At 40.0% G+C, this 23,920-nt stretch overlaps 1 protein-coding gene across 1 annotated transcript in view; it reads right to left on the bottom strand.

The window, feature by feature from the left end:
- cacna1c (calcium channel, voltage-dependent, L type, alpha 1C subunit) overlaps window positions 1–23,920 on the bottom strand; it is a 173,587-nt gene that overhangs the window by 50,895 nt on the left and 98,772 nt on the right. Inside the window, 5 exon segments of the mRNA XM_025057260.1 lie at window positions 1,296–1,399; window positions 5,214–5,413; window positions 6,884–7,036; window positions 7,962–8,101; window positions 12,137–12,276. Coding sequence (XP_024913028.1) covers window positions 1,296–1,399; window positions 5,214–5,413; window positions 6,884–7,036; window positions 7,962–8,101; window positions 12,137–12,276 — 737 coding nt within the window.

The following is a 23,920-nucleotide window of genomic DNA, read 5'->3' as shown; positions in this document are numbered from 1 at the left end:
AAGCACGGCCACTTCAAATCCTGACCAATTGCACATTAGTGGTCAGACACTCTATCAAATCAAAGTTCTTGTAGAGTGTATCGGTCTGCACTGCTGACATATATTTACATGAACTAAGGATGTCTGATATTACGTTTTTGCCGATATCTGATATGCCGATATTGTCCAAACACTTAATTTCCGATTTCAATATCACCCAATACCGATATAGTCCTGGTAATATTTATTCATTTATCTGTACAAACCACTGTATGAGTATGAGATTAATTTAATGAGCAATGGTGCCATCTAGTGACTTTCACTTTAATATACAGCCGTTTATCCCCAAAACAATTTTTAGGGGACACAACATTTGGCGAAACACGGGCATTGCGTTATCGGGTTTTCATTATCGGAGGAAAAAAGGATGACGATTCTTACAGATATTACAAAATATGCTAATATCAGCCGACATTATCGGACACCCCTAACGCCTTCAACAAATTCAGATTTCCAGCCCCTAACTTGAACGCCTTCAACAAATTCAGATTTCCAGACAGAGTTCAGTCCTGTTGACCTCCGTACAGAACCTCTCTGTTCTACAGTGGTGACGCAAGTGGTTTGTGCAGAAAGTAGAGCATTTTTCATGACAGCAACTTTTTAAAATTCTTATTTTTGCCTGATGACACAGTTCAGTAGAGCTGTACTCTGAGTATCGGATATATATTCAACATGATTCAGCTGCAAAGAAAACCCATCTGTCCTCCTCGAATGTCCTTAAGCCAGATGCTCAAGTGGAATTTCACTGCAGTCAGCTCCAAATCGTAATGACTGGAAATGTAAAAAGTGCCTTATGAAACGGTGTTGGTTCAGATCCAGAACAAACCTGGTCTTCAGGCATCTGAATTTGATCAGGTTTGGGTTTTGTTTGTGCCACTGTTCTGTCAGTGTTCTAACAAAACATTTCCTCGCAAACTTTCTTTCCTTTTAGCCTTTTTAAAAAGCATCTTGTTACTAAATGCAGAAAGTGGAAACAGGAGCAAGAAAGACATCAAGCAGTGGTTCTCAAAGTGGGGGGCGGGCCCCTCATGGGCAGCATTTACATTTCTATGTTCATTTTTTTCCCGCCTGTATGTTTAATGATGGCAGCAGCTTAGTTTGGAGCTTGGCAATACTTCTATGTACAAAAGGGGGCGCTGCAGAAATAGTTTGAGAACCACTGCTTAAAACAAACAGAATTAGCAAAGCCCTTTAAAAACAGTACAAACTGTAAGAAAGCACAGTTAGTCAAATTCCACTCTAGACCCCGGCCTTACCCGCTTAAGACCCCCAGAACCAAGTTAAGCACAAAGAAGGATCCGATGATGATTAAGGTGACAAAATAGATCCAGGGCCACCTGTAATCTACTGCATCGTTCACCTACAGGAGAAGGAGGAGCGAGGCCGAAGATGGGGCGTAGAGAAGGGGGTACAAGGATGGATGGTCAAGGGTAAAGAGCGGGGGAAGAGGGTGGGTGAGGTGAAATTAGGGGGAATAGAAAAGGAGGTGAGGGATGGATGAGTTAGAGGTTTGGTTCGAGTCCCAGCAGGTGGACCGCATCAGTCACTGTGGAGAGGAAGTGTTACTACAACAGACGGTGCAGCGAGACTCCGAGAGCATTCAGATACTTCAGTGTTACTGTCTTTGTTGACTAAGAAGTACTGGGGTTCTGTTACTGTGTTTTTGTCACTGGGTTTGACCCACTGAGACCTGATGTTGTTGCTGTAAAACGATTGGTTATCTGTGTCTACTTCAGCCTCCTGTTTCAGACGGTGGAGAAACAAAACAAACCGAAGTTTCTTCTGTTGTGTTTTTCTGTTGTGTTGGGTCATTTTATTTTTTATTTATTTTTCTTCCCTCCCCTGCAAATGATCCGAGGACTGAATTATTTATTCCCAGTGTGTGTCCCTACAGGTGGGGTGGTGTTTGTACCAGAACAGCATGACTTGGCAGAGTGAAGTCAGAGAGCATCCTGCTCCACTGATACAGTACAGCGGACGATGTTTTAATGTGGTACACACAGCCTGCTGAATGAAGCTAACGTGCTATGTTGTTTGTGTACAGGTTTATACAGAGTACTTTCTCTGTTTTCTCCGTCTTCAGCAGAGGACGGAGTAAATAGAACAGAAAGAAAAAAACTGATTTGCTTTTTTTCCACCCTGAGTCCAGAGATGATCAGTTTGGCCGTGCTCCACTCTACACGACTCTGGCTGCCTGACTCATAAATGGCTCCACTGCTGAAATGAGTTTGATGCTATCACAGCTGATGGCTATTTCTGTGCTCGGCCTGGCTAATCGTCTGTCCTTCTTTTTGGGTATTCAAGATAGCAGTAGTATCTGCTGTAACAGAGATACTTCACTACTACTACATCTATTGCCTCACTGCTCTCATGCTACTATTAGTCCTACATTACTACTGCATCTCTACAATAATTCTTAATGATACTCCAACCTCTGCTACCTATCGTTCTTATTGGACTACTGTTTTCTAAAACTGCAACTACTACTGTCAGTACTTTTATGGCGACTACTTTTTCTGTTTCACTACAGCTAGTACTTCTTCTGTGTACACAACTAATTCTACAACAGATGCTAGTGTAGTACTAAAGTAGTACTATTACATGAGTATTATAACTAACACCATTTTTTGCTACAAATGCTTGTGCAACAACTCCTAATACTACTAGTTCTGTTATTTTTATTACAACAACTACTGCTATTACTACTGGTAATAGTTCTATTGCTACTGTAGTAAGAACCAAATACTCTAGTAGTAGTTTTTACTCTCACTAGTTGCTATTAAACTAGTTTCTAAAAACCCTGTAACACAGTATTACCTCTAAAACTACTACTCTCAACTACAGATACTTCTACTCTTTCTACTTGTACCCAAACTAGCCTCACTTCTACACTTGCTCCTACGTCTACCCCCATCTCCAACACTTACCTGTGCTATAACTTCCATTACTTCGACCATTCCTTTGAACATCATTGCAGGCTGTGGTGCAGTGGTCAGTGTTGTTGCCTTACAGATGACCCCAGTTCTAATTTTTCAGTGATTTTTTTATTTTATTTAATGCAACTCATCGGTGCCTGATTAAGAGTAGCTTAAGTTTTGATTAACTCTAAAATGAAGTTAACGGAGTCTTGCTGCACTGTCATTAATCTTTAATGAAAACACTTTCAATAAAATCTGGCTCCAGACAAATTTTCATGTGGAAACTGGTCTGGAAACATTTCATTTTATCTACAATTACCAAGGCCATTATGGATTGTTACAGATCTGATAGTTTTCGGCTTTCACACAACGTCAAACACCCGACACCGTACGTACACACATGACAAGAGTGTAACCTCTTACCCGCTCAACACACCCAGAACGAGATTGAGAACAAAAAAGGAGCCGAAGATGACGAGAGACACAAAATAGACCCACGGCAGCTCATAGCCCATAGCATCCTGCATCTGAGAGAGAGAAGAGAGAGGGCGGAGGAGGAGAGAGGAAGGAAGAGGGAGAGATGGGATGGTGGTGTCGAAGACGTGAGGCAGAAACAGGTGTGAGATGATTGACAGAGAGAATAATGGAGTGGATGTGTGGAGGCAGCAGAGGTCAAGGACAGACAGTGTGGAGGGAAAAACAAAGAGAAAAAAGGAAACAAGAAAAGAGTGCAGCCAGTTAAAAAGAGCCGTAGTAAGACCTGACTGAGGAAAAGTGGGAGAACAACTCTTTAATTCTGCCTTTTGGGACAGAAACTTTTCATATCTTCCAGAATTACAATCTAGCTAAACCAAAAACTGTCCAGGAAATCCATGTTCTGCATTTCTTTTAAAACTCCTCCCTAACTTAAAGAGTAATCAAACAGAAAGTGATCTTTATCACGGCTCATGTAACAGAGGGAGAGATAATGTGGACATGGAATTTAATTATAAGAGAAACGTCGAGATATTAGCCTCTAATTAAAGTGATGTAAAGAGAGGTTAGCTGACAATAACGTACCATGTACAGCTGAACAAATATTACAAGTTGCGATGAAGTAATTAAGTAGCTGCTGCTTTAATGCAGAGACCGCTGGACGAAAAAAAAAAAAAGGGGACGGAGCGGGAGGAACAAGGGTTCATTAGCTAGAATAGCACGGCACCAGATGTGAGGTCCAATCGGTTTTGGAAATTTGCAACAATAACAATAGAAATCCACGGCCAAAACGTAATAAGGCGTTTAAAAGTAAATATTTATAAAGGCCTAGGCTTGTCTAAATGTGTTTCTACAGTCGTTTGTACTTATTATCTGATAAATGGGACCAATTAGCCGCGGATGCAGCAGCACACGCTCTGCAGATCAGCAAAATGTGTAAACTGATGAGTATGCGTGCAAATGTATGTGCGTGTGAGTGTGTGTGTGCACGAGAGAATGCAGCAGCAGGAGTGTTTAGAAAAGGGTGCAGAGCTAGTAGGTCCTCTGTGGCATGTGTATACATGAACACACTCTCACACACACAGGAAACAAAAGGTTTGGGCTTCAAAATATTACTACGACTACTAATACTTTGACTATACATTCATCAGTGTTCTGCAGAACTGCAACTGTCCCAGTGTCAATGTTAACGTAGTTACACATTATTTTGACTTTCAATTGCTGTAGCCCAGGTCTCCTGAGTCACAGCAAGTTTTTTCAGAGCTTACTGTACATTAGTCATTAATTCAGATACACATTTCTATTCATAGTGATGACAGTTCCAGCAAGTGCATTTTTTTCCTTTATGTAAAACTGAAAACAGCCTTTTATTAGACTGAAAAATTACCATATTTTCCTGAGTATAAGTCGCACCAGCCAAAAATTCATAATAAAAAAAACAAAACAAAAAACAAACAAACAAACAAACAAACAAACAAACAGAGCTACAGGAAAACCCAATACTGGCACACAAGCCAAGAGTGCCCTCTAGCGGCTGTCATATAAAATAACAAAAACATAAATTTTCGGTACTACAGGACTAGCCAATACTGGTATGAAAGCCTAGAGTGCCCTCTAGTGGCACCAGGAGCTACACAGCCGCAATACAAGAATACATTTAAAATTTAAATTCCCGCGTTGCACTGAGGGGGCGACATGTTCCTCATGTGGAACTGATGTAACAGCTGTTTTTTATCTGTCTCAAATATCAACACAAACACAATATTTCAGTGTCCGACTCACCCAGTACAGCACGTCCGTCCAGCCCTCCATGGTTATACACTGGAATACTGTCAACATGGCGAATGCAAAGTTGTCAAAGTTGGTGATGCCCTCGTTCGGACCCTCCCATCCCATCTTGCACTGTGTTCCATTCTGCGTACAGTGGCGGCCATACGAGCTGTCAGGTGCACACGGTGCCGGCTTTTCTTCTGCAGGCGTTCCTGTGGAGAACGAACAAGGAACGGTTCTACTGAATTTAAAGAAATCTACTAATTATGAGGAACTGTAACCTGAAATTCACACAGATATTATGCAATGTTCATCAGTTTGCTGGTGATTGGTGCCAAGGGTTATAATGGCTGTGAACCTCAGCCAACTGCAGTTGGGGAAAGTCCAACATTAGATTGTAATTAGAGCAGAAGAGTACTCGAAAGGTTGTACTAATGAAGTAAGAATAAAATTGGGTGAAATTGACTAAATCTTAAACTCCTGCCGGTCGCCAAAGGACGCGAAAGTGAGACTAAATTTAAAATGGGAGTGAGTAAAAAATAATAAGAAAGGTAATGATACAAAACAAACCACTAAGTGGTTTTCAGTGTTGGACAGACTAAAAATAAAGTCATGTTCAAAGGCCTTTAGAGTTTAGACTGGCACAGAATTTCAGCTGAAAAATCTAATGCAAAAGCAGCAGATGGATGGGTTGATTGGGAATGTGGAACAACTACCCGTTAGGAAAATCTTGTTCCAGTTCGAAACTGATTAATGAAAACATTTTTGTTTGCTGCACCAAATATTTAAAAAATATTTAAAAATGACAACAACTCCCACAATTCAACAGTTGCTCATCGTCTCAAAGACTCAAATTATTGCTATTGTATTTACACTTGAGAATAGTCGCAATTAAAGGAGAACGTATGAAAGGGTGAACGGACACGGTGGCAGTCACATAAAAAACAAATATTTAAAAAGACAAGACCAATTAGATCAAACAGGCTCTCAGGAGTGGTGTGTAGGACAGTCCACCAGCACTTACCCAGCACACACAGCTAATGCCTCTCATGGGACCTATAACATCAGAGCAACAACACTGAAGTCCATTTATACCTGGGGGCCTCTAATGAAAATGGTTTCAATCATTGATGGAGGCTGCTGTTTCAATTATCGCTCAAATCTTTCATACTCAGAAACATAAATGATGTCGTGAATAATGAATGTGGGTCTCGTTCGAACTGTTTAGTAATAGGAAGTACACTCTCCGCTGCGGCCACGGGCTGATGTCTCTCTGAAACCACCGTATTACACTGAGCTCAACAGGAAGATGATGGAGACCCCAGCCGTCGCTCAGCTTTTACGTCTTTTTTTTCCCTCTACTGGGCTAGAAACAAGTCCGTCTGAATATTCTCTATGCTTACTGGAGCGTGTTTTCACACACAGTTGACATATTCTCTATGCTCACTGGAGCGTGTTTTCACACACAGTTGAATACATGCTTTAATATGTGTATCTGATCGCTGGAGACCAGTGTGTGAGTGTGTTTGATGATGCATGTTTGGAGCTGCAGCTGTGCAGCTCAGAAGAATGATCTCTGTCACTGGTCTGTGCTGCTCTGTGTCTCTGTCTTTCTGTCTGTCTGGGCTTTTGTGCAGCCTGGTGTGTAGCATATTTGTGTATTTGTATGTGTGTGTATGTACCTGAATGCTGATGGATGCAGGTCTTGTGCATCTTGCCCATAAATAGCTCCAGGCCGATGATGGCATAGATGATGATGACAAAAAGGACCAGGAGGGCGATGTGGAGCAAGGGAACCATGGCTTTAATTATGGAGTTTAACACAACCTGTAAACCTGGATGAAGAAAAAAAAGTTATTAAAAGTGTGAATCAAATGCAACCACATTTAAATGATGTGAACATATATGAGACTTAAACGGGAAGTTAGCTAAACGAGGCTAGAAGGGAAGTAAGATAGTTTTCTTCTGCTGTTAGGGAGACACACGTTAAACAGTGACTGGTCTAATAATACAGTAGGTTTCCAAAGTACAATAGTACAATACTACAACAATAAAAAATACGTTAGGTGTAAACAAGTTGTAACATAGGCTAGCATTATTTTGGAAAAATCTTAGTAGGGGGGAGAGAAGCAGACCTAAAAAAAAAAACAAATACAAAAAAAACAAACAAAAAAAAAAAACCTAAACCCAGGTTTTGTTAATACAGAGACTACTTTTCATCACAGCTATATATTCCATTCACAGCCTTAATATCACATAGCATTTCAGCGTTCAGTAAATAAGGGTATCATCTGCGAAAGAGATGAAAAGTCGTGTTCCTTTGATTTTCTCCACCTAAAATCACGTTTCTTTTTTTTTTTTCAATTCTGACCGTAGCTGTGGAGAGCTGCTTCAAATGTCGTCACAATTTTTAAAACATTTTAGTTCAGGTCTAAATTGGTGATGGCGTCCCCATGAAGACATATTTACAGACTCGGTTCAGCTCAGCCACACGTTCGATCACTCTCACACTTACATGGCCTTCGGCCACATGTGTTCATTTCCTGTCTTCTACTCGGTCGGATTATTGATTTCTTTAGCCACTAACGCAGACCAGTTGACGGACAACTCATCTACTTTTCTTATTTGTCAAACACCGAAATCAGCTTCAATCTGTGGTCAATCTCTCTCGTCGCTCACACTGTCTCCGTTCACACCTGATCCCCGGAGGATCATCTTTCACTATCTCTTTATTCCCGTCACTCGGCTGCCGGTACTTACTTGGTACTCCTGACACCAGCCTGAGGGGTCGGAGTACTCTGAAGGCCCTCAGAGCCTTGACATCGAAGCCTGCTGCCTTCCCTCCAATAGGAGTGGCGCCGTCCCCTTTCGTGGCCTGCTCCAAGATTGCGCTGAATAACCTGCGAGGAGAAAGTAATGACTTCAATAACCAGCATTGTCAGCCGGGCGATCCATTCCCCCGTACTGGAGAATATATGAGAGCGAGAGACGCAGGGAAACAATGAAAGAAGAGAAGGGCATAAAGTGACAGAGTGATGAATATCCAGCAGTGATGACATTACGCTCTTACTGTACATTTCCTGTCGTCACTGATGTCAATATGAAACCCATCAAAACATCAAGCGACTTCTAAAAATATGGAAGTGGTGAAAACATTGATTTAATGTTTCACAATCAAACGTGTTTTCTTGGAGAGGAGGCGAGAGCAGGAATAAAACAGCTTTGTTCGTTTGCTGATCAACACAACAAAACAAAAATGATTCATCTGTTCCTTCTGTTCATCACAGCAAATGTAACAATATGAGATTCACAACGTGGACGGTTTGACAATGGAGCTGGAAGGAGTGGCCTTTGACGCTGTCGAGGTGGGGGGAGGGAGGGGCATAAAGGTATAAGGGAAGAAGGCTGCCACCTAGTTGTCAACAAAGTGTTTCTTTTAGCTACAGGACATTGTTCCCAGTCATTTTACAGATGTCTCCTAATACAGCGGTCTCCAACCTTTTTTGTATCAAGGACCTGACGGCCTGTTTTAGCCGTCACTGCGAAACAGTAATACCACGCTGTCGTTGAAGGATCGTTACATTTTCAAAATAAAACACCTTAGTATTACAGTCTGAATGACCTTTTGTTTTGAAGAATTCACTTTGAATGAAAACGTAAACGGATATGACTGGATTCTTTGAAGTAAATGAATGAAACTGAAGTACATTATTTCACTTTGTCCCAGAACCACATTACCTATGGACCGGCACTGGTCCCTGGACCAGAGGTTGGGAACCCTGTCCTAATAGATGGACCTTATGGTTAAATTTGTCTAAGCAGCTTAAAGGTTCCTCCAGTAATGGCTGCTGACTGTGTTTTATTGTCTTATTTTCCACGGAATAGGAGCATCCTTTCTAAAACTGACTTAAATTTACCGACGGACATGACTGTTTATTTTACTTATATTTCAAATCCAGTCAACTACAAGTGACAGGGCCACTTTGTCATCATCACCGCGAAACAAAACAAGCACTGTCAGCTAAAAACAAATCATTTTCCGTAAAAAAAACAACTCCAATTTCAGACATAATACGATAAGTGTCTTCTTATGCTGCAGGGTTAACTGTTATCAGGGTTAGATATTATCCAAGTAAGAAATTATTTACTGGCATGTCTCTGGCATGAGTGGCTCGCAAATTTAAATTTATGTTGGTCCAGCTCAGCTTATTGCTCTCCTCTCCTCTCCTCCTCTCCTCTCTTCTCCTCTCCTCTCCTCTCCTCTCCTCTCCTCTCCTCTCCTCTCCTCTCCTCTCCGTCTCTCCTACATCCTTTAGAAATCACCATACAATACCATTTTCCAGCTCGCGGGGCTCAAAGGCCAGTCAGTGGTGCATTAGTCACGGAGAATTATCAATTAGCACAGATGAAATGGCCACTTGAAAAGGCCTCTCAAAACATATCACCCTCTCTCCCTCTCTCACCCTCTCCATTCTCTCCCATTTAAAGGCAACTCTCACAGCGCAGGAAAACCACGTCAAGAAGCCGTAGTTTTGTTTTCTGTTTTTTTTTTCACCACTGGGTCCAGACCTAGCATGTTTATCCTGTGACGAGGTGTGAAAATGGAATTAGAGCACTTCCGAGTAGCGCCGCATAATGACTTGTGTACATTCAGAGCTGAGGACAGAGACAGTGTGTGTTCATTCATAAAGCGAATAGCAGGCGACACTGTTTAAATAGCAGTTGCTAGTAAATGATTAAACTAAATGTAAATGATTAAAATGATTTTAAAAAAAGAAATAACTGATAATAGACAACGATACCAAAAAGACCACAGTGACTAATAACTGAAATAAAATATTATGAAATGGACTCATTCAGTAACAATACACGATCATTATTTATTTATTTATTATTATATATTATTTATGATATAATTCAGGTTGTGAGCGGGATTTTTACCATGAACACAATGTCAAAGCTACAGCACATTTGATAATAAAATTTATATTATGTATGATATAATTCAGGTTGTCAGTGGGATTTTCACCAAAGCTACAGCACATTTGATAATAAAAGTATTCAAATTTTAAATTTAAATTTTAATTCACAGCATATACAAACTGTATAACTCATTTACTGAAGCCTCTAATATTTAACTCTAACAAAGCTGCGAAGCATACTAACTGCTCATTTACTGAAGCCTCTAATATTTATCTCTAATTTAACTCTAACAAAGCTGCGAAGCATGTGTGTGTGTGTGTTCATGTGTGTGAGTGCGTGTGTGTGGTCCACAGGGCGGTCGGCATCAGGTACAGGCTCTCTCACCCATATGGTCACATTTCCAGAGGGAGTGAACTCTGTCACTCCTCATCCACACACAGGCAGGGTCAGGGAACAGCCAGTGAATGGGAACGAAGCACGAGTGAATGTGGTACGCAGTACTGACTGTGTGTGTGTGTTTGTGTGTGTGTGTGTGACTGAAACAGAGAATAGTAAGCAAAAACGATTGAAATCTTAAAAATGTTGTTTTTGATGTCAAGGTTGTGAACTGAAACAGAGAATAGTAAGAAAAAACGATTGAAATTTTAAAAATGTTGTTTTTGATGTCAAGGTGAAATTTTGTTGGCCCACTTCTGTTCCTGTCAACAGAGACTGTGAATTTTTCTAAAACACTGACATCAAAACATTAGCATCAAAAACAAGGCTAAACCATTCTGAGCATGTTATTATTATACTGACTATTCACACTTTAAAAAAACCAAAACCAAATCTCCTCATTCTCTGCCTCCGTCGTCCAAATGTTTCCACACAGGCGTCGTGTGTGATGTGCCTCTGTTGTAACTCACCTGCTGTGTGGGACGGTTTTTGACTTATTTTTAGCAGCTGTTAGTGAAGGATAATGTGGGTGAACGTGTGACTGACAATGGACCAGGCTCATCCAGTGCTCGTGTGCATTCAACAGTGGCTTCATTCAGACTTTACTGCTTCTCTTTCCCCTTTTCTGTATAAATTACTGTTGCAAATGGAGCTCCGTGCTAAACCCTTACTCCTCCGTAACACTCGACTCAAGACCGTGAATGGAAAGTACGTGCATGGGTCTCCACACACCTGTACAAATATACTGTCATCCCTTTATTTACTTTTTTTTTGTATCTTAAGTAAAATGTGTTCAACCTGATGTTGATTTACTGCAAAATCTAAGAGTTTGTCAATTTTTGTCTTGGTGCAAAACATTCAAGTGTAAACATTTTAGAAAAGCTAGTTATTGACCCTAAACTGTCTCTCTAACACGCTGCTACTCTGAAGTTCACTGCTAGCATTCAATGAACCACCACAAAAGAATGTTTTTATTGCATTAAACGCTTGCAGTCAACCGTGTCGGTTTCTTGTGTCGAGACCAGGAACTAAAAGAAAACACCAGGATTTTTCAAATGAACCAAAAAAAAAAAAAGTCTTGGCGAGAGGAAGCTTACTTTTCTGGAAGTAATGAAACACTTGAAGCTAACAGAGAGCTGCACGGCACAACGTCATTATTGATTATTTTCATGACGGACCAGGACCAGGACTCCAAGCAAACCAATGAGACCTGGAATAACAACTGCTGAAGGTGTGAACTTAATGGACTCTAAGGATTTTCTATGGACTTTTTCGACAGTTTTTGAGGCTGAACGTTTTGATATCATGGCATCGTGACCACAGCAGACATCAACATTCTTCTAATAATCTGGAATAAGACCGTTTGCATGTTAAGAGAGGTTGGAAATATGAATTCTTCAAGAAAGACTCCTCTCCAGAGCCCAGCACTTTGACAACATGTAGCCTCGGAGAGAGATTAGATTTAGTCTGGCCGTGGAGTGGTTTGTTGATTCATACTGGGGCGCCGCCATTCATTTTCCAGTAATGTGTTTCATGGTGTGAGAGAGGACGAGGAGACAGCACTTCAGTTCACTCACCCCACGACCACGATGATGAAGTCCAGCAGATTCCAGCCGTTCCTCAGGTAGGCGTTTGGGTGGAAGAGCAGGCCGTAGGCTATTACCTTCAGGAACGCCTCCACTGTGAAAATGATGAGGAACAGGTACTCCACACGCTCCTGCAGACACAGACAAACAGACGGTTCCATTTATTAGTTCCTGCCGGCGTACCACAGAGCACTGGGTGAGCATCGGAGGAAAATGAAACGAGACAAAATGAAATTGTTTAGTCACACACGTTCAAGTTTGGATTAATGAGGCTCAATCCTCTGCTGCTCTAATTTATTATTATATTTCTTACTGTTTTATTTTGAAGGTCTGAAGTTGTTCAAATTTCACACTCAAGGCTACGCAAACTGTGGCCTGCGGGCCAACGGCAGCCCCGAGAAACACGGAGAAGGACAGAGAGGATCACAGCTAGCACGCTAACTGAAGCGCAGACCAACGCTTTGTTAAACCTTAATGAAGGAAGGAGCTGAAGGAGATTATGATTGTGATTCCAGCCTCTGTGTAGAACTATGGAAGACCAGAAAAATTAATATAATTTTATTTTTTAGTCTTTTTTTAAAACAAAATAAACATTTCCCGCAGGAATATTTTAAACGTAAAATAATATTCTTTAAATATTCATTTTAGATACTTAATTTTTAACATGGCGTTAGTTTTTTGCAACATCAGGTTTTTCGCCGTTACTGCCCAGTAAACAGGGGCTGTTAACTGTAAAAGCCCCTTTAATGTGAGTGAGATTATGTTCACAGCTGCTGTGTTAAGATTTGCTGCTCCCTCTGATGGAAGGTTAAAGCAAGTCCAGCTAAGTAAACAAGTTTTTCTCTCCGTGCAGAAATTGCAGATTTCTCGTGCACACTGACGCAAGTGCATGACACACACACACACACACACACGCAGACGTATTATCAGGGCCATGGGAATCGGTCATTCATGTAACCAGTGTTTTGACAGAACAGCTGTTCTCCCACCCTCCTCCAAACCAGAACAAAGGTGTTTGTTTGTTTCAGCTGGATTATCACAGAGACGTTGGAGAGTGAATCACAGCTGACTCAGGATTACAACCTGCTGCATCTTTCACCCACTGATGGCTTTGTCATAGCGAGTGGGAGATTTCCTACGCTACAACAAAAGGCGTCAGGAAGAGCTTTTTGAACTGCGATGTGTTTAATGACCAATGAATTGTCCAACTGGTCGGTTGCCGTCAGAGATCAAAGGAAGTTGGAACACTTTTACTGCAAATGATTTGCAAATTTTCAACGCTAACTTTAAATAATTTTTGAGCTAAGGCTAAGCTAATCTTAAACATCATTTTATAACTTGTTTAATATTCTTTTCTGGGTCGTTTTCAAAGCTCAGCGTTAGTCGCTTGGATTTCAACTATTTTAAGATCATTAACAGGTGAATGTATGTGTTTTGTCTTTAGAATTAATTTACATTTTAGTCATGTTTCACTTATTTTTGCTGAATTTAAATTTCTTGGCAACATCACTTGGCCACTAATTAAACTTAAAATTAAAATTTAAAGGTTTTTTTTGTTATGTATTTGTATCCATTTCCATTAATCATTTTATGTGCACTTTTAGCCAATTGGCTAAGATCCATTGAACTGGAGCTAATTCTGTAAAATCTTTAGTTCATTTTAATTGAATTAAATTTACATTAAATGTTCAAGAAAAGCGGCCATAGTGGAAATCAGATCTGAACTGGACATTTTAGGTAAAAACTATTTAGAAATGCAACAGAAAAACCTTTTCTATGATTGATAATCACATGTTAAAATACAGAACAATACAGAACTTTTTTTCCATTGACTTCTGGTCCTATGTCTAACAGGGATGATTGTTAGATTCTTAATGTGCTGCTCTAAAATAAAAAACAAACAAACAAAAAACACATGACCTGATTGGATTAACATTGTTTTTTTCATCCAAAAAAAAAAAAAAAAAAAAAAAAGGAGAGAGGGCCCTGTACCACACAGAGGTCTGTGGAAGTAATTCATCTAAAACAAACACACACATCAGCTCTCCACTCCATCTATACTCAGACACACACGCACACACACACACACCCAGGATGTGTGTGTGTTGCTGACGGGCAGACAGTTCGGCGCTCTGACGAATGAATTGGTGAGAAAAACATCTGGTAGGAACAGTTCGACACAAACGTGTACAGATGCACGCTCTCTTCCTTCCGTCTGTTTCTGTTCATACAGATTTGTAAAGAATGGAAATCTATACGGGACACAGATTAATCTGTTTAGTGACTGGGAAGAAGTGGAGGGAGGGAAAAAAGAGGGGAGAGGAACAGGGCGAACAAAAAAGAGGAAAAGAGAGAGAGAGGAGAGAGAGAGGCCAACGCAGACAGAATGACAGAAAGGTGAGTATGTGGGGGGGCAATAATTCACTTATCTGTAATAGGTCAAGCAAACTGCCCATCCATCAACCGGGCCAATCAGATTACGGCATCGACATTCTAGCATGTAGCGGACACTGTTTGCATTCAGCCGTGACCTTCAACGCATGTGGTGGAAAAACAGGTTATTTTCCAAAGATTCTTCAGACGCAGCGTTCATCACACGTCAGCCATTCAACGTTCTTATACTAAGTGTGTGTAGGGAGTCGGGCTGACAGTTCAGTTTAGAGGCAGCGGCTGCAGTGGATGTGTCTGTGGCAGCAGGTGAATTATGTAGCAACAGTCAAGGTGAGGACAATTCAAGAGCAATTTCCCCTAACATTAACATAATGTGTTATAATGTGTGTTATCTTTTTTATTCCCTTTTTATTCATGCTACTACAGTAAAAATCACTCTAAGTGAATATTGTAGGATTGAGCTGAGACCGAATGAAATAAAATCAAAGCAGACTCATGAGAAATCATTCTCAGCAATTTCCTATTTTTGAAGTCTGTTGTAAAGGTGAAATATGTACAGTTTCGCAAATTTTAAGATTCATTTCGTGGTTACAGAATTTTCCGGACTATAAGTCGCTCAGAAGTATAAGTTGCATGAGCCAGCTAGAGTGCCCTCTAGCGACTGTCAGTGTGAAAATAACAAACGTGAAAATTACCTGAGTATACCTGAATTACCTGTATTGCATCCTTTGGCTGCAAACCCAGCCAAAGGATGAAAAAAAAGTGCAACTTATAGTCCAGAAAATACAGTTTATATTTCACATCTCACCTCTAATACCTCTGAATGTAGTAAAACAAACCTTGTAATATTAAAATAAAAAATTTAGTTTGTCAACTGGGGATTAAAATTCAGCTAATACTAAAATAAAAGATTTAGTTTGTCAACTGGGGATTAAAATTATACCAGAATAAACAATACCAGGCCAATACCAGAAAAACTTTCATTCTTTATCACATTTCTGCCAATACAAATTCCCAATTTTTTTTTCCAAAAGTCATTGCAAACAACTTATTGCAGTTTTTGCATGATCCTATTGTCCAAAGAATGATCTAGAACCATTGTCTCCCTTTTCTTCTTCCTCCCCTTCTCTAATTTCTGACTTTTACTTCTCCACTTCCTCTCGTTCCTCCCCCTGTTGCTCTCTTTCTCTGTACTTACTAACCAGAAGTTACCATAGAGACCAAGATGGGTTCTAATGTTACCATGGAAACTAAACTGCAGTGACAGCAGTAGCCCCCCCCCTCCCCCCCCGCCCCTCTCTCTTTCTCACTCACATGGACCAGTGTTGCACCAAGAATAACCCCAGAGTTGGTTCTAATTACTGCTCCTCTGTCATCGTCAACGTTTCCTGTTGTGTGTCTGTGGACGACTGTTTGATGTTGTTCATGTTTAAAAAAAAAATCTGGATACTCCTGGACTGTATGTGTGTGAAACTCTACTTCATGTACTCATTAAAAAGTTAGTTTTAGGGTTAGAACGTGTGGAAGTGCAACTGTGGTTCTCTCTATTGGACATTTATTTATTACTTTTATTATTTTATTTACAAAAAAGATGAGTGAGACATCTAAATGGAATGAAAAACAAAATCAGAAGTAATCAGGAAGCAAATGCAAGCTAAAAACTTGACGTACTGTACATGGGGACAAAAGGCTACATATGTCGGTATCGCTTGATATTGGAATCAGAAATTGAGTGTTTGGGCAATATCGGCATATAAGATATCGGCAAAAAGTTAATATCAGACGTCCCTAAAGTTGATTTTTTAAATAAATTGAGTTGGGTTTTTATCAACCAAAAACTACATTAGACGAGGGTTAAAGTTATCAATTGTAACAAAATGATTCCAACATGAAACAGAACCGTATTGAACCCCTGATGTTACTGCAAACGTGTCAATGTTTCAATCTGTGTGATGTGTCACATGACTTTGAGCCTCTTTATGAGCCTGTAGCTGTTGACACGCCTCCTGCCCAGATGTCTCATTAACAACCCACACCTCTAATCTGAGGCATCTGGATGAGGATTATGTTTGATTGGAGATTACACTTGTGTTAGTGTGAATGAGAATGTGTGTGTGTCCATCACACAGAAAAAACAAACAAGGCTTTTTTTTTATTATGACATCGCTGATCTGCTTAATAAAACATTTACATTTTTATCCTTCATCTTCTCTGTTTGTCTGTTTTCTCCACGATCTTGAATATCAAAGTTTACAGAAAGTCAAATAATCCTGTTACCAGGCAACAGGAAGTGCCTGAATATCTTTGAAAAAAGGAAAGAAAAAGTAGATAAAGAAATTAATAAAGTAAGATTAAAGTAGGATTTAGCCGATTGTTTACTAATAAACATATCAGCCTCATATCAGCCTGTCTTGACGACAATCATGTGACTATCATATATAAACAAACAAATATATATATATGGTATATATATAGTATATAAATATATACAAATATGAGTATATATATGTATATATATACATATATGCAAATATATGTATATATGTATACATATATTTATATATATATATTTATATATATGCGTGTGTGTGTCTACTCATACACTTTATGTAAAAGTGCCTTTTAAAGCACCCAACTAAATATAAATACATACATACAGTATGGATACATACACACTGTATGTATGTATTTATATATTTTTACAGTAGACAAATAATTACACATATACTGTACATATAAACATACAGTATATGCACATATATATTGTGCATAATTGTATATATGCATGTATAAACAGAGGGTTTATCAATATATATCTAGAAAATATATATTACATTACAAATAGATAAACACGACACATATGCATATATTAATGCAGCATTTAATCACTAATCGGATTTAGTAATTAATACAAATTATCATGATATCAGACCGAATCACAAACGGTAATATTCAAAACCAGGAAACCAAAGACCATCTGGGTCAAAGCCGCCTTCTTCCTGTCTCGTGGTTCTGGTTGATGATTCACATCGACTAGAACCAGAGCTTGTACCAACGTCCAGGCCAAAGTCTTTAACATGTCCCCAACTCTTTTAATTCCATCAACTGACATTTTAAAGCCATGAAATAGTTGGCAGATTGGCAAACTGACAGACAAAGTTAATAGATGGCAGAGCTTCAACTTGGATCCCAGTCAAGACATCTCGGTGCACGGAACCCGCCGCAACACACTATCTCACTTTGTCCTCGTCTCACACCCAAAATGTCACACACTATTTATTTCTCCTGTCATCAGTTTCTCTCTCTCCTGTGCCCACTCACACACAAACAAAGGAACCTGTAATCTGCCCTCCTCCAGGTTCACCCCACCTGTCAACCAGCCCAACAGCCGCCGGAGTTGAATATCAGACCATAACTTTTAATAATGAATAACTGCTATAATGCTCTGGTTCTCGGGGTTCTCCAACCCGGGTCCACATGTCTGGAGTCCATGGTTTTACAGCTACAGGACCGAGTGGAGCTGTGACTTGTCTGCACTCATAATGAAACATACACTAGAATGATCTGTAAATGCAGCCTGTAAAACATGAGAGGACACTCTCAGGAGGGACGGAGGAGCCGGTAGAAAGGATTTAAAGAAGGAGTGTAAAAGAGATGCAGGGAGAACGGTGGGAGAGAAACAGAGTAATTGGTCTAAAAATAAAGGAATACAGGGTCATAAATCATCCTATACAGACAGCCAGGGAGCTGTGAGTTAGTCAGTGTGTGCATTAATGTGCAGAGGTGAGTGTGGTACAAGGTGGGGGGGTGGGGGCAGGGGGTCACTGGTACCCATGAGAGAGGACAGAAGGAGGAAGAGGCTGTACCATATATATATGTTCAGTGTTGTATATTAAACAACAACAGTGTTCGTGGTGAACATGTACACACACTGGTAAACTGTGTCTGTGCTGACTTATCACGACTTCTACCTCCTGCTTCTTGGCAGTCAAGACGGTTTGCTCATGGTGAGAGCACACACACACACACACACACACACAAATCAATTTAAATCGTGTAGCCTTATTACTTGGTACAGCATGTACAAATTGGATTTTCACTTCAACAAAAAAACAAACAAACAAAAAAAAAACATTTTGAGTGATAGCACAGATGACTTTCCATATAAGGTGTGTGGGTGTGGTTTTGAGGACATCACAAAGACATTATGTATACACACAAACACACATATATATATATACATATATACATATAGAGAGATTTCCAACATAACATTTTTGCCGATATCAACCGATATAGATACATTCATCCATTTAGATCCTAAAGCAGTACCTCTCAAATAGTGGGGCGGGCCCCCCGGGGGGGGGGGCCGGGGAGGGGCCAGCGGGGCGGGGGGGGGGGCGCGTCACCAAGAATATATATATATATATATTTATGCATATATACACATATATGTACATGTATGTACAGTATATATTCATACTGATCTGTGGTATAACTCATCATCACATCTGAGATGTTGATTTAAACTCTCCAGTTTAGCGTCGTACCGCGAAAGTTTCTGCCACGCCCCAGAATACTCTCTACAGTGCAGTATACATATATGTGTACACACTCCATCCTTCACACACACATACAGAGACTTGGTCACGGTCGGACTCCAGCAGAGACATGAATGAAGACAAAGTGAAGTGACACACAACACACAGACACGTCAGGATGGTACTGTACAGTACTCTGTACTACAGTAGTCTGAGGGTGACTCATGGTGTGTCGGAGGAAAACCTTGAGATGATCCTTACCTAAAAAAATCCAATATTGTGAATAAAAACAATTTTAGAATTTCTTCAACAGGCTTTTATTCTTTGACATTCTTTGACTTTTCTTGCTAATCTGAATTCCTCTTTTGTCCTCTTTTTTTTTTTTGCAGTTTCCCCTGACCTTCTGTCTTTTCTATTTTCTTCAGTGTCTACCTCTGTCTCCTGTCAATTGTCGTGCCACTTCACAGGATGAAGAAATGTGCAGGATGACTGACAAACACCAAACGGCCACTACAGGAATTGTAAACACACTACAATAAAGCACTTGCTGGAGCAGCGAACCAGAGGAGGTCTGGAGCTCAAGGATGAATCCAACTTTTGAAAAATAATAAGACACAAAAAGAGCTACACATTTCGGGATTTGCTGACCCTTCATATCGTAAGACCAGTGACGTACCATCAAGGCCAGTCAAGCCTTCTCTGCTGGTTTAAACTTTCACTCTCGCTCTCAGTTTTTCTCTTGGTTCCACGTCCTACAGTCACGTATGCTTGAGTTTTTATCCAATCATATTTCAGCCGTATGTGTTGCGAGGATGAAAATATACCATAAGGGCTTTCTTTAACCAATCAGATTTGGTGTTGCCATCAAGCTAGCATAGCAAGCCTGTCTAGTTGGCCCAGAATTACGTTGGCGATTTGACTGATTTGATTGGATGGTCAGAGTCTTGACCTCTAGCCGGCCCATAGTTATGTTGGCGATTTGAATGATTTGATTGGATGGTCAGAGTCTTGAATCTAGGAAACTGCGTTCAGAGACTTTCCCGCCCGAGGACTAAAGGATTCAACACCTAATCTTCAAGTTCCTACAGTTTTACAGCGACTCCAGTATCTGAAATCTTGTAGAGAAAAAACTTTTTTTTTCCTTTGACAATAATAATTAATTTAAAAAAATCACTCAGTGCCGCTGCGTGTCCATGTTGAAAGGCTTGTTTTGCTCCTATCACATCCAAACACACCACTCTATCTCCCGGCAGAGCGCTGGAAATCCCTCCCTCTAAATGACCCTGTGTGTGTACGTTGGTGTGTGTGTGTGTATGTTGGTGTGTGTGTGTGTGTGTATTGTGTGACTGTGTTGAGAATTGCTCCATCATTCCTCCCTTGGTTAATGTCCAGTAGAGCGAGACCAGAGCACAATTCTGTGAAAACAGGGGAAACAGAGACACAACAGGAAACACTGACATGTGAGCGTGTGTGTGTGTGTGTGTGTGTGTGTGTTTGTCAAATAAAAATTACACCTCAGGTGTGAATCCATGGCTTTAGGAGAGCCTTAACTGATATATCAATAAGGCTACACAGCAGCTGGAGTCGATAATAATTCTCCTCTGTAAACGATGGCTGGTTTCATCACAGAGATATTGAACTCACAGTTTTAACCTAAACTGAACCTCATTTTCAGATTTGACCGTAATTCGTAATTATGGAAAAATAAGCCTTGTAATCTTCGCCTTTAAATCACGTGTATTGACTCGGAGTTGTCACATGATCGGCTTCTTGTTTACAGTAGTGCCGACTTTAACGATTACAGAAGACAAAGGTTAGCTTGTTTCCAGTATTAGGTGGTTTAATATTAAATGTTATGTTATTCATGTTATCAACATGTATACTACAGGCCAGTGTTTCCTGACCTTTTTTGAGCCACGGCACAACACTGAACCAAAATCTTACAAAAAAGTATGTGTAATAAAATTAAAAAATAATAAAAAATAAATACCATTGTACTATATTGATCCCACATTTGGAAAATTCTTGTGTTAGTAGCAGATATGCTGTTCACAGGCTGCCCTTAGCAAGTGCCAAGCATGTGGTTCCTCAGGGAATCGAACCCAGGACTCTATGCTCTCCGCTTCCGAGGCAGGCACCTCATAATTGACTCAAATCTCCTCCTGTTTAGTTGAAGACAATGCTGATATACTGGCAGGAATTGAAGAAAGATACTCACAAAGATCTTCTTTAACAGCTCTGATTATCTTTTGTTTTTAGTTTTTATAACCATCTGCTGCCACCTAGCAGAAGAGAATTTGATTGTTCTGTCTTTCATTTTTTGATGAGCAAACAAAAAGTAGATGCAATAAATAAATAATAGTTTTTCAGAGCAATTAAGTGAAACGGGATAGTTTTCCACGGCACAGTGGTTGGGAATCACTGCTATGGGCAAAGAAAGTACCAGAAAAGTTCTTAAAAGATTCTAAAATCTATAATTTATATTTTAAATTTTAAATCGTAAGAACGAGTATCCCCTGAGGTACATCAGAGTTTTGAGGTAAATGTATAATTTTTGGATTAAAACAATATTTTACAACGGTGACTTGCAGATTTCACCAAAGCAAGGACAACTGGATGAACTTCTTATTCTGCTCCAGTTTCTTGGTTTCGTTCTCGTCCTTGTTCTCATTCTCTGAATTCTTATTCGGAGATAATCCACTCCTGGAATTGAGGCATTACCAGATTTATTTGACTCAAATGTAATGGTTATTAGTGAAAAAATGGGCCGCAATCAACTCAAATTCAAAAATGTTATTTCTTTCAAAGAAAGAAGAGAGGAGTGAAGGGAAACTCCTTTGGGATTTACAGTTTAGACAATAACAGCAGGACTAGTTTAAATAAAAGTACTTGTTCAGGCAACGGAGGCAACAAGGAACCTTTTGGGTTCCTTTATGAAAGTTGACGGGGAACATTGTGGCGTGCAACAAAGATGGATTTAAACCACGTCTGATTTGAATGAAAATCAAGTGTCTTCCCCCCTGAACTTCCAAATCCTGGTGGATGAGTCATATGATTAAAGAGAAGAAATCTTGTGCTGCTCTCCCACTGGCACAGCGATGCCACCATGACACCCAAATAGGATTAGCTGCTAACACCCACTCCCCTGCTGTTACCATAGTAGCACTGTTGAAACAGCGACCCACGAGCTATAAAAAGACAAAACTTTACTTCAAGTCAGTGAAAAGTTAAATGAAAAGAAGAAGGTAATTAAGATAAGGGTTGAACAAAAAAAAAAAAAAAGGTTACCAGATATTCTTCGGTCGGCATTGAACATTATTTCCTTTCACTCCAGCATGTATGCTGAGCGGTCAGAAAGGAGAAAGAAAGAGAATGGAAGAGCTGAGGAGAAGCTAATATGATATTAGTCCGACCTTTACTGTTGAAACCTCAGCAGACCTGTCCTCACTTGTCTCCTTTAACCTTTGCATTGTTTTCCTTTGATCCTCCTACACTCGGGCTTTTTTATACAGTAGTACAGTGGAACCTCGGTTGTCCAACGTTCGGGCTTTTTTATACAGTATTACAGGAGAACCTCGGTTGTCCAACGCCTCCCTCTTGAACAATTTGATTCATGGAAAAAAAATTTAACCAAAAGTTGCCTCAGTTATCGTACCATAACTCAGTTGCCTCAGCCCACGCTCTGGATATACATGCTAATTTTGCTAATTTTAAACTTTTTTTTTTATTCTAGAAATCACTGTGGGAAAGGCGGAAAGAAAAGTAGTGAGAACAATGATAGAACTGAAGAGAGAGAAGGCATGTGGCTGATCCTGTTTCAGATCTGGTTTTACAGTTTGGCTTAGCAAAGTTGTCGATTTGTACCATGGAGAAGCTAAGGTTGTCAAAGCACTGACTGTGATCACCAGGCAGACCTCAGACATTAGTGGAAAAGTTACTACTGATTTGGATCAATGAAAAGCAGTTGGCCAGTCATAGTATTTCAGAGACAATTTGTGAGAAAGCAAAAGCGAAGATTGCACAATCACGACTCCTCAGCACCGGTAACGATGAATGAAATTTCCTTTCTTATTTATAGTGTTATTCTTTATTCAGTTGTGTTTATCTTTTTTTGTTAGATCTAATTATTTTCATTAGTTTCCTGTACATAAAATACTGTTGAAAAAGTTTGAATTAGAAATCATCCAGGGTCCAGGAACAGATTCATCCATTTAACATTGATTCCTATGGAGAAAATTGTTTCAGTTTTCAAACTTTTCGGTTCAGGAACGAATCAAGTTCGAAAACCTAGGTTCCACTATAGTTTTTTTTTTCCAACTTTACTCCTACAATTATATTAAAAATATATGTGCAATGTATGCGCAACTATTCAGTCAAAGCAATGAGGTCACACACACTCTGTGTCAGCTGATCAGCATCAGCTGACTCACCTTGTATATTCCGAGGGCTTCACTCTCACTCACTCTTCCTCTGATCTGTAATGTTGCTGCTGCTGCTGCTGCTGCTGCTGCTGCTGCTGCCGCTGCTGCTGCTGAAACTGATTTATTCCTCTGACTCCTGCCTTTTATGACTCCCTACTAAACATAACCTGTGATAGCATCCTGCGCCTCGTGCATTATGTATTGCTCACATTTTTTGGAGAGACTGTGTGAGTCCACCGGGCTCTGCTGTGAATGAACCCTGCAGGAGCTTTCCTTAATGGAGGGTTTATACTTGAAGAGCCCAGATGTAAGTGAATGATCCTGAGCTTCTTCAAACAATCGGAGTAAAACTTGTACATTTGATTTTTCTCATATCCTACTTCTTACAATATAAGGCAGTGATTCTCAAATAGTGGGGCGGG

The sequence above is a fragment of the Cynoglossus semilaevis genome, chromosome 8 (assembly GCF_000523025.1).
Source record: "Cynoglossus semilaevis isolate Cse_v1.0 chromosome 8, Cse_v1.0, whole genome shotgun sequence".
NCBI classification, from domain to species: domain Eukaryota; kingdom Metazoa; phylum Chordata; class Actinopteri; order Pleuronectiformes; family Cynoglossidae; genus Cynoglossus; species Cynoglossus semilaevis.
Note: the sequence above shows the minus strand (reverse complement) of the source record. Positions and strands in the feature narration are given on the sequence as shown.